This window comes from Sinocyclocheilus anshuiensis, unplaced genomic scaffold (assembly GCF_001515605.1).
Source record: "Sinocyclocheilus anshuiensis isolate Anshui unplaced genomic scaffold, SAMN03320099.WGS_v1.1 scaffold1148, whole genome shotgun sequence".
Taxonomy (NCBI): Eukaryota; Metazoa; Chordata; class Actinopteri; order Cypriniformes; family Cyprinidae; genus Sinocyclocheilus; species Sinocyclocheilus anshuiensis.
The window spans coordinates 775,421-788,810 of record NW_015548259.1 but is presented as its reverse complement, the minus strand read 5'-3'; the positions used below and the strand labels follow the sequence as shown (position 1 = coordinate 788,810).

General features: G+C 36.8%; 1 protein-coding gene across 1 annotated transcript in view; it reads left to right on the top strand.

Moving 5' to 3' along the window:
- Nucleotides 1-43: 43 nt before the first annotated feature.
- The window catches only part of LOC107655529 (MORC family CW-type zinc finger protein 3-like), a 15,010-nt gene continuing 1,663 nt past the window's right edge, over nucleotides 44-13,390 (top strand). Inside the window, exons 1-18 of the mRNA XM_016443050.1 lie at nucleotides 44-123; nucleotides 1,306-1,378; nucleotides 1,718-1,850; nucleotides 2,420-2,643; nucleotides 2,886-3,042; nucleotides 3,161-3,308; nucleotides 3,450-3,581; nucleotides 3,935-4,054; nucleotides 4,225-4,322; nucleotides 5,172-5,270; nucleotides 5,366-5,494; nucleotides 7,299-7,373; nucleotides 7,555-7,597; nucleotides 7,722-7,829; nucleotides 7,923-8,013; nucleotides 8,090-8,153; nucleotides 8,271-9,468; nucleotides 12,164-12,405. Of these exons, the coding sequence (XP_016298536.1) occupies nucleotides 85-123; nucleotides 1,306-1,378; nucleotides 1,718-1,850; nucleotides 2,420-2,643; nucleotides 2,886-3,042; nucleotides 3,161-3,308; nucleotides 3,450-3,581; nucleotides 3,935-4,054; nucleotides 4,225-4,322; nucleotides 5,172-5,270; nucleotides 5,366-5,494; nucleotides 7,299-7,373; nucleotides 7,555-7,597; nucleotides 7,722-7,829; nucleotides 7,923-8,013; nucleotides 8,090-8,153; nucleotides 8,271-9,468; nucleotides 12,164-12,405 (3,173 nt within the window). The 5' untranslated portion in view covers nucleotides 44-84. The remainder of the gene's footprint in view (nucleotides 124-1,305; nucleotides 1,379-1,717; nucleotides 1,851-2,419; nucleotides 2,644-2,885; nucleotides 3,043-3,160; nucleotides 3,309-3,449; nucleotides 3,582-3,934; nucleotides 4,055-4,224; nucleotides 4,323-5,171; nucleotides 5,271-5,365; nucleotides 5,495-7,298; nucleotides 7,374-7,554; nucleotides 7,598-7,721; nucleotides 7,830-7,922; nucleotides 8,014-8,089; nucleotides 8,154-8,270; nucleotides 9,469-12,163; nucleotides 12,406-13,390) is intronic.

Here is a 13,390-nt window from a genome sequence, read left to right as displayed (position 1 = left end):
ATTTTGAACAATCCTATCCGTCAGTCCTCCCGGATATCGGAGTCACACTTCTGGAAGTTTTGGATCGTCCCGGGTTTATGAAGGATGGCTGTGCAAACGGAGAGAGGAATCCCGCTCAGTGCGGTATGCATGTTTAATCTACTTCTTTTGCTAACATGTGTAATTAACGCGTGGTAGTAGACAACATGCTAATGATAATAGATATATTGAAAAGTTTATACGTAATAACTTCTCGCACTGCTAGCATGTTATTGACAGGCTGACGAAATATATGTCATCTTAAATAATGTATGTGTTTGCTGTTAACAAAGAACAACATATATTTTCACAACGTGTGGAAAACAGTATGTGATCGTTTAATGTCGTGATCATGCATTTGTTTAGCTGTGACGTATGTGTTCGTCGTCCTATCAGAAAGGCTAAAAAATCGGATATTACTTTTAGTTTCGTTTCTCTGTTGAATGAGCTTGAATCCAGTTATGCATTCGTTCCACTTTAAAGATGCGACGCACGATTGTTTTTAAACTTTGTGCGCTAATAGTCCATCGCACCTATGTGACTCTTATATAATGGAAATCTTATACTCTTAAATAGATAAAAGAATATGCTATTCTTCAAACTTTTTGTTGAAGTAGTCCAGTATTCTGTGTAAATTAATCTTTACGTTCTGTGTAAATTATTCTTTATGTTGTGAAAAAAAATTAACACACCCTTGAAAATGAACATTAAAATACAGACTTTGTTAAGAGTCTGGTCCACTTTAGAAATCTGGAATTGGAAATTCTAATAAAAAGTAGAAATAGTGATGTGCAACATATCAACACTTACCAATAACCTCTGAGTTCCCGGTAGACCGCTCATAAAAAGTGTATGCATTTTATATCAGTAAAAATGTTATCTATATAAAAATGTTACTTCTCTAGTGCTACTGTCTATTTATGTTGCTTTTTTTAAAAACAGCTTTGAACAAGTCTCTTCGAAATGTTATATGATTTTTTTATGAAGTGTTTTAAGGAAAGATCCCGATTAAATAAATACCCTCATAAAATGTATAATAATAACTAATTAAATAAAACTTAGGTTCTTTTAAAACTCCAAACTAAAGAATTTTAAATTAAGCCAAAATGGGGGACAAACAAATAATGCCTGTTACACTTACATTCAAACCTGCAAACCGATAATATGAAGAAAAAAATGATATGTCAGATGACCAGAACCACAGCTTTATAAAACAATGCATAGTTTCATCAAATGTATTTTTAGGGTTTTATTATAAATTGTCCTCTATCTTTGATCCTTTTATAGCTTAATCCAAAGTTCCTTCACACCAACTCCACCAGCCACACCTGGCCCTTCAGTGCTATTGCAGAGCTGATAGGTGAGCGAACTCTTCTGATATCACTGTTTAGCTGTTTGGAACAATGGATGTGTGCCCTCAAGTGTTAGATTACTATGGATTAGATTACTCCCCACGTAAAACATATCCCTGTCTATATTTCCAGTGCCTGATGACATTTAGTACTGTGTGTAATAAATTATGTGAGTAATTTTATTGCATCCCATGTATTGCTCAAAGACAGCTAGCCAGGGACAAGTAAGGAAATAAAAGACTAATTATGTTGCATTAGTGTTCAGGGCTACCTCAGTAGAGAGCCACTCAAACTCAGATAAATATGTGTAATCTGATCATATTTTAAATATATATTTTCTGCCTTAGACAATGCTTACGACCCAGATGTGAGTGCCAAACAGTTTTGGATTGATAAGACAGCAATCAGAGGTCAAGACTGTCTAATTTTCATGGATAATGGAGCAGGAATGGATTCTGATAAGATGTACAAAATGCTCAGGTGGGTAAGAACAATAAGTTGACAAACATACATTTGGGTTACATGATCCCCTAATAAATCATTATAATATGTTGATTTGGTACTCAAGAAACCTTTCTTATTTTAATTGTTGATTGTTAATTAAGTGTGGAAACACTTCAAAAACACAAAAAAATAGAATGCTTTTGAAACATTATAAATGTGTTTTGTGAATATATATACTAACCATTGTTCAGTAAGATTTTTACATTTTTTAAGTCTCTTGCTGCATTTATTTGATAAAAAATACAGTAAAACCCGTAATATTGGGAAATAATATTATAATTCCTTCAGAAATCATTCTCATTATCAGTTTTGCTGCATATTATTTTTGTGGGAACGGTAATACATTTTTCAGGATTCTTTGATGAAAAGAAAGTTCAAAAGAACAGCATTTATTTGAAAAATTAAAAAAAATAAATGTTTTTTTTGTCAAAGAAAAGTCTTTACTGTCACTTTTGATCAATTTAGGGCATCCTTTCTGAATAAAGGTATTAATTTATTTTTAAAACATTTTAATATATAATATATTGTGTTCCTCTCCCTTTCAGTTTTGGCTTCAGTGACAAGGAGACTATAAACGGCCATGTCCCTGTGGGCCTCTACGGCAATGGATTTAAGTCTGGTTCCATGCGCTTAGGAAAAGACACTATTGTGTTTTCCAAGAATGGAGAGTCCATGTGTGTGGGCCTTCTGTCCCAGACGTATCTTCAGGAGATGCATGCCGAGAATGTCGTTGTACCTATTGTCTCATTTAAACGCATCGGACAGTCATATATCCTTACCTTCCAAATAAGCAAAGACAAGTGGAGACCTAAATGTATGGACTACAAATATTTGGCATGATATGAAGAGGGTATTAGAGAGATGATATTACATATATTAGGAGTCCAGTGACTGATGTCTCTTATAGTTGTGTCAGTTTCGGGAATAAGTTGTATTAGTTGTTTTTAGGTAAAAGTTTCACCACATATTTATGTTCTCAAATTTGTCTTTATCCTTGACTTTTCCTCTCACTCCGACCCGAGTCACAACACGCAACAAGTCTTCAAGATATCTTGCGCTACTCTCTGTTCCAGACGGAGGAAGAGCTGCTCTGTGAGCTCAATGCCATCAATGCACTCTATGACACTGTGTCCACAGGAACACGAATCATCATCTGGAACCTCCGCAAGTGAGCGTGAAAAGATCATTCTAATGTAGTTTAGAGCAGTGTTTGGTACTGCTAGTGCCATACTCTTGAGCTACCAGGCCCAGGAATGCATAGATGAAATGTTTTTTTTCTGCTACAGAACATCCACAGACAAATCTGAGTTTGACTTTGACACGGACCGCTATGACATCCAGATTCCATCTGAAGTATATGAGAGTGAAAAGGAGAAATACAAGCAGCAGTCTCGTGTATTTCAGTCAAGCCCAGAGAGCGACTTCTCTCTGCGGGTGAGTAATTCACCCTCCTATGTTGAGAAGGTCTAACACAATACAGTGTACATAATGTATGACAGATATCACTTCATTATGCATTACAGTTTAAAGAACATAACAGTAATATGAGTCTGTATGCATGTTACCTTTTTGTAGGCGTACTGTAGCATCCTATACTTGAAGCCCAGAATGCAGATTATCATTCGTGGACAGAAAGTGAAAACCCAGCTGATCTCTAAAAGCCTGGCGCACATTGCCAAGGATAAATACAAACCCAACTTTCTAAATGTATCCACATAATCACAAAGGAGCGAGCTGTAATTTCCTGTTTCCCAAAGAAAGCCTTATACATTGTGATAACTATTGGAAATTTTGTTAGTGGAAAATTACGTTTTAAAATTAAGGTGTCAAGTTATAAAGAAAGACAGAAGAATTCGTTTTTTGAACATGAAAGCATTTTGACATAAACCCAGGGTGTTCATTTTATGAATTTATGGTTCAAAATATTATAATTACAAAAAAACACCCAATGACACAATCAGATAATTAAACTAATTTCTCGGCAGAATACAGGCCTAAATTGGCCAACCAACTCAATTAATACATACATAGTGAGTTTTCCTTAAGTCTTTTCTTCTCAGAGAGAAAGCATTACTATCACATTTGGCTACAACACCAAGACCAAAGAACATTACGGAGTCATGATGTACCATAAAAACAGGCTCATCAAAGCCTATGAACGTGTTGGATGTCAAAACAAGGTGATTATTTAAATTTGGAATCAATTAATTCTTTAATTTATGTATTTATTTATTTATTTTTGTCAAAACACCCCCTCTGCCACTTTCTTTAATGTAAGTAATGTTTTATAGTTTATTACTTTTACTATTTAGAGTATCTGAATGCAATTTCAATCTTGATTTTGCCTTAGGCAAATGGAAAAGGAGTGGGAGTCATTGCAGTGATAGAGTGCAACTTCCTCAAGCCAACACACAACAAGCAGGACTTTGACTACTCAGAAGAGTACAGGTGAGCTTGATACTGTACAGGTGGATTGTAACGTAAGTGTAGAATATTGTAAGTTTAAGTTTAGAATTATTGTTTTCTGTTAGTACAGGGGTGTCAAACTCGGCTCCTGGAGGACCACTGCCATGCAGAGTTTAGTTCAAACCCTAATTAAACACACCTGATCCAGCTAATCTTGTGTTGTGTTTGAAAGTGCCCCCTATGCCCACTGTGGTTTCAGACACCACTACAAATGGCTGTCCCTTCAAATAGCGCCGTATTTAAGGGTATAGGGGGCGATTTCAAACACAGCCACTACAAATGGCTGTCCCTTCAAATAGCGCCGTATTTAAGGGTATAGGGGGCGATTTCAGACACAGCCTAGAGTGCTAGAAACCCAGGCAGGTGTGTTGGAGTTGGTTGATGCTACAATCTGCAGTGGACCTCCAGAAGTTAGTGTATATATATATATATATATATATATATATATATATATATATACTGTCCAGACCATATATATACATGTTAACTGTATAACAAGTACATTACATGTTAAATGCTAACTGTATAACAAGTATTTGCATTTAAATTGTTTTGTCTAATTATGAATATTTTATTTTGTGAGAACATTTGCTATTCATCAGCGTTTGATTTTTGATGAGGCAGGCAGTGTTACAAACAATTCAGGTAATTACATGAATTGCCCGAACCCTTAAGTTAAGTTCTGTTCTCATACTGGACTAACTAATTGAACAAGCTTTTCTATTTGATTTAGTAATAACTCATTTTACAAGTTTTCAGGAGCAAATTTTGTTTTCTAACACAGGAAATCAATAATATACCAGTCTAAGCTGTTTATTTTTGTTCACGCAGGAGAACTATGAACACTTTGGGTGTGAAACTGGAAGAGTATTGGAAAGCGATCCGCCATAAGAAGGGATCAAACACTACATTACCTATGGAGGATATCCCGTTAGTATACACTCACATACACCTTCAAAACATTTCATAGCCAGTTTATTCATCACATTTCCATATATAACCCTTGTTCCTTGTTTAACGTAAAGGAAGCGTCCTGATCAGAACTGGGTTGAGTGTGATGGCTGTATGAAATGGAGGAAACTTCCAGATGGCATTGACATGAATAAGCTCCCTGAAAAATGGTTCTGTAGATTGAATCCAGACCCCCTGTTCAGGTTTGTTTAATCAGACTTTTCATTGTATAGCTTTTAAAATGTTTAACTTCTAGCAGGACTCAAGCAAAAAGTTCCTAGGAGAATCGTATAAATATTTTACAGTTTGGCATATTTTTGTGCTTTTGCATTATCCATTAATATTGTCCAAAAAGTATACCTCTGCAAACCTTTGACAATGAAACGACAAAATCAATGAATTGCTTATCGAATTGAAATCATATTAGAAATATTAAAGTAACAATGAAACAACAAAATCAATGAATTGCTTATCGAATTGAAATAATATTAGAAATATTAAAATAATAATGAACAATGAAATTCAGTGTACTTGAGCAACAATTCATCAGAAGACACATAAATATCACATTAAATAACAGTGATACAAATAAGATACAACAGTTTTTATAGCTACATAACTGTAGTATATTACAGTTATATTTAATTAGTCATAATTACAACCCCAATTCCAGAAAAGTTGGGACGTTTTGTAAAATGCAATAACATCAAGAATCTGTGATTTGTACATTTTCTTTAACTTTTATATAATTGACAAAAGTACAAAGAAAAGATTTCCAAAGTTGTCACTGACCAACTTAAATGTATTTTGTAAATATAAACAAAGTTTGATTTTTGATGGCTGCAACACACTCCAAAAAAGTTGGGACAGAGGCAAAATAAACGTGAAAAGGTTATAGAATATTCAAATTAAACTGCTTTGAAACAGTTCACAGTAAGCAGGTGAACTGGTAATAGGTGAGGGTATCATGTTTGGGTATAAAAGGAGCATCTCAGTCTTTGGAAGCAAAGCTGGATTATGGCTTATCACTTCGTGCCAAATTTCATGAGAGAAGTGTCGAACAAATCAAAAATCACATTTCTCAATGCAAAATCGCAAAGAATTTAGGTCTTTCACCAACTACCATACATAATATTGTGAAAAGATTCAGGGAATCCAGAGAAATCTCAGTCTATCTAGGGCATGGCAGGAAATCTCAGTTGAATGTGCATGAGTCATGACCTTTGAGCCCTCAGATGGCACTGCATAAGAAACCGTCAGCCTTTCCCTTTTCCAACAAAACAACCTGTGACCGTCTTACTTTTTTTTCCTCATGGGTTTACTGTACATCTTTGAACAGACATTGGGACAGATTTACTAACAGCTTGCACCAGCGCAAACCATCTTTTGGCGTTAAAATAGTACTGTCAGAATTTACCAAAGACACGCAGTGAAAAGGCGTAGACAGTTATTTTTGCGCCTGACCTTATTGAATATGTATTTGTAGGAGTTTCCCTTTTAGACGCAAAATTTATGGGTGGAGAGTGTAAAAGTGAAACGTTGGCACTAGTAAAATTACTGGCATTTGCTCCATTAACGCTCCAAAAAAGCATGTCTTAAAGCAGACGGTAATTTGCGCTGCTCTTGGTAGATTGTGTTGGTCATTATGGAAATTATCTGGCTGCGTCTGTGTTCTTTAATTTGCACATTATCAGTAAATCACCCGCAGAAATGTCCACTCCCATTAGCGGTTTTTTTTTTTTTTTGAAATTGCACTCTCATGCTAATTTGCCCTGTTTAGTAAATCAGGCACATAATGTGTGAAAACACAGAAATGAATTTCAGTGCATTTGAGCAATGTATCATTTGTCTAAACATGCAGTGAAGATTAGATATCAGTGATATTTATCAACAAATGTAATTTGTGTGTGTGTGTGTGTGTGTGTGTGTGTGTGTGTGTGTGTGTGCGCGCGCGCACATGCAAATCTCTAATCATGTAGCTCAAACAGCTGTTCTTTCTACATCCAGGCGATGTGACCAACAAGAAGAAGCTGAAGATTCTGAAGATGAAACTACAGACTGCCTGAAAACATACAAACAGCAGTGAGTGAAAAAATGTGTTACAGCTATTTATTTATTTTGTTATCTGACTGAATGAATAGACTCTTTGTATTACCCAAGATATTAATAAGATAAGCCAGTTATTTGTTCAAAAAATGGATCTGATATACCAGGTGTCCAGAGGTGATATAGTCTGATACTGATGTGCTTTATGTTGCCACAGTGAGAGAAACCTCAAAAAACAGCAGGAACAGAGAAGAACTCAGGTAATACTGGATTTCTCCATCCAGTGGTGGTGTGTTTGTTGCATACTCATCTTTCCCATTTTGTTTATTATTATTATTATTATAAATTTAATTGGGGATTAATTGTAATTTAATTGGGGATTAGATGGAAGAAATCATGTTGAGGCAGGAACAGCAGAAAAAGGCAGCGCTGCTTCAACAGAATGAGGATCTGAAAAAGAAAGTTGACCGTGTGCGTCAATTCTATCAAAAAGTAAGTTTTTTGTTTTTTTTTGTTTTAACAATGCATAGTTAAGTAATTATAAATTCACAGAATATATTTAAGTCTTCCTTTTTGTTTCCATAGGCCCCTTCCTCACCCAGATCACCTATGGCCTCTTTGACATCGATGAGCCATTCACAGTCTGTGAATAATTCAATGCCCCATTCACAGTCTGGTGAGGCTAAATTTTGTGTGCATTTGTTTTTGATACAGAACCTAGATTATTTTATTAACATTTTGTGTTTCGACAGCTTCTAGCCCCTCAGACAGCATGCCAGTGATTTCAAATGTCATGTCCCTCTCCACTCCTAAAAGGTATATCATTCTCATTCTTTCTTTCTCTGTTTTTATGCCTGTATTTCTATTAATTCTCTCTTAATTCTGTTTTTGCAACATAATTTTGAAACCAAGCTAAATATTTTTGTTTTACAGAACAAAAAGAAGTCTAGGATTATCCCAGAGCCAAAATGTAAAAAGAGCAAGAACAGTAAATGACTACTGTAGCAACACTCCAGATAGTCCATCAACATCCGCAGCTACATCAGATGCCATAAACTCACCTTTGGGGATTGAGGACTATAATGGAAATAAAGTTGATGAAAACAATGTAGAGGGCAGTGACAATGATGACGTTGTTATCGATGAAACCTACAGCACGCCAAGACCCAAAACCTTTGACCTTTCTAAGGTGAAGACAGAAGAAAAGACCAGTGATGATGCAGCAGGATTATATATGGAGTGCAGTGATCACGCTTCCATGAAAACTGAAACTGAAGACACCGGAAAGGAAACAATAGAAGCATCAACTTCCAGTGGCCAAACAAGCATAACAACCCAAACAAAACGTTTGACTGTAAAGGCAGAGGAAGACCAGCAGATAAGAAATGAAGAAGGTGAGATCAAGAAAGAAGAGATTGAGAATGATGCAAGAAGGATGGAACAGAGCACTAATGAGGTGGAAAGCAGGATAAGTAACAATACAGAAATAATCAAAGGCCCCATGGAGGTTGAGAGATATAGTAGCGTAGAAGACGTTAGGCCAAATCTCACGAAACTACCTAAGGAGAATAAGATCAGTTTTGAACAACATGCAAAATCAGATGTAGAAAACCAGGAAGGTATGACATCAACAACTTCCAAGACCTCACTTTTTTCTGACATAGACATAGACATTATGCCAACCCATGAAGCACAGAAGCAACAGGATAACCTGCTAGATCTCCTGGAGGCCACAGCCCGGGAGAGAGATGAATTGAGAGAGCAATTTCAGAAGAAAGAAATCAAACTCTTGAAACTCACCATGAAGAAGGACTGCAGCCATCAGAGCATCCAGACAGATCCATCAGAGGAACAAAACTATAAGACTCTCTACTTACAGGCCACCCAGTGCATCGGAGAGCTTACGCAAGAAAGGGATGAGCTAAAAAGGAAACAGGAGGTGTTGCAAATCAAAGCTAAAAAAGAGGCACAGGATGAGGTGTGTCGTGACCGGTTGAAAGCTAAGGAGGAGGAACACTCATCAACAACGAGCGTTTGTGAAAATGTAGATGATGAAATGGCTCTTCAAGTGGACCTTCTCCTAAGAGAGCTGGACAAGCGCAACACCGAATGCAATGAACTGAGAAACAAGGTGAGAAGAACCTACCTGATATTTTTGACTCTCTAAATTCTTGTAACTAATAAGAAATGACAGGAGTCCCTGCTGTAAAGACCAGCATGAATTTCCAGCCTGCTTAGTACAGGTTTGATGCTGTTCAAGGTGAGTTCGCCAAAAAAAACTAAAATTCTGTCATCATTTACTCACCCTCATGATGTTCCATATCTGTATGATTTCTACAGTACCAGTAGTACCAACTCAAATCTGTACCCGCTCAGTCACCTGTTTTCAAACGCTCCTGTGTTTTTGTGTGCGCGCTCTGGTTTCACATTACAAAACCAAAAGTTTCTATTTACAATGTGTTATTGCAGCGTTGAGAATTGTAGCCAATCACAGGCATCTCTGTTGAAAGCAATGGCCAGTCAGAGGTGTTGTTTACTGTAGGTCAGTCAAAATCTTCTCTGAACTAATTTTTGTTTTCACAAGTTTACGGAGTTCTACACGCTCGCAGATCTTCCTATTATAATGAGAAAAAAAGCATACACGGTGTAAATAAGAGATTTATTATGTAGTTAGTTATTGATTATATCCATAGACTGTATAAAAATTTAAACCAATTAAATCAGTCATGTACAGACTCAATGGCAGCCTTACAAAGTTTAGAAAGCATTTTTTCAGTTAGAGACATACATAGAGACATAATTAGACATACGCTATTAAACATTAGAAACCTTTGAATTGAAGTTCATTTTTTTGGGGTTCCAGCACATATTGGCATCAAAGGTAATGAAAAAGCTAATAAGATAGCAAAAGAAGCACTGGAAAAAGAGGAGGTAGAAATTAATATTTCAATGGGGAAAGGAGAGGCTAAAGCTAAGATTAAATGTGAAATAATGCAAATAGGGCAAAAAGAATGGGAGTCTGAGTCTAAAGCTAAATTCAATCACACAAACCAAGTAAATGTAGGAGGAAAAAGGATAACTATGGCTAACAGGAGAGAAGAAGCGGCATATTCAAGATTGAGACTAGGTCATACTGGACTGAATGACACATTGCAGATAGTAGGGAAGAGTAATGGGTTATGCACAAGATGTCAAACTAAGGAAGATGTAGAACATTATTTAGATGCATTAAATACCATGAATACAGACAGAAATGGCAGAAGAGAATGAAATTGAAGATATTCTTAGAGAACAAGGGATGGAAAGAAATGTGACTCAAAGCTTTGTTTATATTCCTTCAAAATTCAGGATTAATAAGAAGAATCTAGGATTTTTCTTTTTTTTGATACTCCAAAGAGAAAGGAAAACTTGAAATCGCATCATATGACCCCATTAAGTAAAGTTTCTTCCACCAAGTTCCTCTACACACTTCTGTACAGTAGATGGCAGTATGCAATAATTTCAAGTTCCAAATGCCAGATAAGAAGAAGGGAGCTTTTGCGTGAGTGAGCTCGGTCAGTTGCGCTACAAGGGAGGCGCCCTTTGCTCGGTTTCTCTACCTCAGTGGTCTCCAAACTCGGTCCTGGAGGGCCGGTGTCCTGCAGAGTTTAGCTCCTGCCCTAATCAAACACACTTGAACCAGCTAATCAAGCTCTTACTAGGCATACTAGAAACTTCCAGGCAGGTGTGTTGAGGCAAGTTGGAGCTAAACTCTGCAGGACACCGGCCCTCCAGGACCGAGTCTAGTGACCCCTGCTCTACCTAATCCATTCACAATTTAAAGGAAAATTTTTGTTTGACCAAACGTCCTCATATACTGTTTCAGGAATGACAAACGTGAGTGTAAAAAATTACGCGAGTGAATTGGCTAAATTGTTCTGCGAGTCATTGCTATGATTGACAGATGAATGGCAACTGAGCTTAGTCTTAATGAAGCTTAGCTTTCATCTTAAAAGTCTTTGTTTTCCACCAGGATTTTTCATGTCATCTTCATGAATGAAAAGTTCATCTTTAAAGTTAATTTTACTGCACAACTGTAGAGTTGTAGAGGAGGGGACATCCTTGTCACCTTTTTCACCCAAGATGAGTTTGCATCCTTGTTCGAAATACATCAAGATATTTTGAATGAAATCTGATAGATTTCTGTTCCTCCATTGAAAGTCACTTCCACCAAAACTTTGACACTTCAAAATGTTAATGATATAGGGTCATTGGGAGCTCAGCTGTACTTGCGTAACACGCAAGAACAAACCTCATTGGTTCTCGCACATTAAGCATGTGTTAAGCAAATATCTGTTTACCCTATTTGATTTTCTCTATGAATGTATATATGTGAATATAAGCCTAAAGTGAATCTGTTCATCATATAAAGTGATTTTGTCTCATCAAAAGACTTAGATTCAACTGCTCAATTCTACAATCTCTTAATGAACATTTTGAAACATCAAAATTTTGGTTGCATGGACTGTCAATAGAGGGACAGAAATCTCTTAGATTTCATTAAAAAAAATAAATATATTACTTTGTATTTTGAATATGAACAAATGTCTTACGTTTTTGAAATGGCACGAGGGTGAGTAAATAATGACAGATATTTCATTTTTGGGTGAACTAACCATTATACTAGTGAAGCTGACTGACCATGAAAGCCTTGCTGGTTTAGATATAACAGTCTCCTAGTCCACAAAAGCTGGATTTTTCTGCCATTATTTGATCGGTCAGGATTCAATTGTTTTTCTTTTTTCCTTTCTTTCATTCTTTACCCCCCACAAACTGTATACTCAAAGTTGGACAGCTTGGAGCAGGAGAAAGCTCAATGTGAACAGTTGCAGAAGGAAGTAGAAGAGCTGAGGAAACAGAAAGAGGAGTGGAGCAATGCAAGAGAGCAAGAGACTCTGAAGGATGGTAACACCAGTTCAGAACAAACATGCAGCACAAATACAGCTGCAAACCTTGTGAATGGGACCAAAATGGAAGGAGAGAGCAATGAAAGACCTGTGGAGGGAGAGAACGCAGTGACACCAGCCAAGTAAGAGCCTTGTTGACTTGTTTCAAATATTTTCAGTGGTATGTGGTATTTCTGTACATGCTCACTAGGGCTACGTTCACACTGCAGGCAAATGTGGCCCAAATTAGGGCTGTGCAATTTGGGGGAAAATATCAAATTGCGATTTTTTTTTAGAGATATCGCGATTGCGATTTGATTTGCGATTTTAAATTTGCAAAGTCAAGCTTCAGCTCAATATTGGCAATAATGTGCAGCACAGTATGGGTATCATTACCCTGCTGAAAAAAACAATAGAAACTATCACTGAAATTCTTATAGTTTCCATTAAACCATTACAAAATTCCTTTTTGTTTTGGGCATTATTCCAATAGGAATTACTGTTGTTCTCTATTGGTTGCCATCTGCCAGATTACATCCCACCAATAGAATCCATCAAATAGACACCATTATAGTTTACATTAAAACCAAACAAAACATATGTTACATAGGCTGATTTATTCATTTTAAGTATTTGGGATTTTAAGAACAAGTGGAAAATGTGCTGAATGTTGCATTTCATCCAAGTGAAATTAGCAAGCAGTTAGACTGAATTTACATTCGTTTTAAACGCAGAGCCAGGCTCGAGTCGACACAGGCTGCGCGCGTGAGTCAAGCCTCATCCATACTGCCAGATGCTTGCGGTGCGGAGCCGGGTGCGAGTATTAACGAGCATTACGAGACAGGCTGCGTGAGTGCGGCAAGCGTGAACGGCTCATCCGTGACGCAGGATTTGCGCCGCGTGGGGCAGAGAGGAGCGAGTATGAGAAGCATTCACAGACACAGGCTGTGTGTGCGCTCTTCTGAATTGGGAATAGCGAACATGCATCATAAACTTATTTCAAATTAATCTGTACTTTATCTGAGATAAAATGTGTAAGATAACGTTAATGTACTAACAAAAACATCTAAGAATATCTTTTATTCTCCAGTACTGAAAACAGAACCGATAAGGGAGCTCTTGATATGC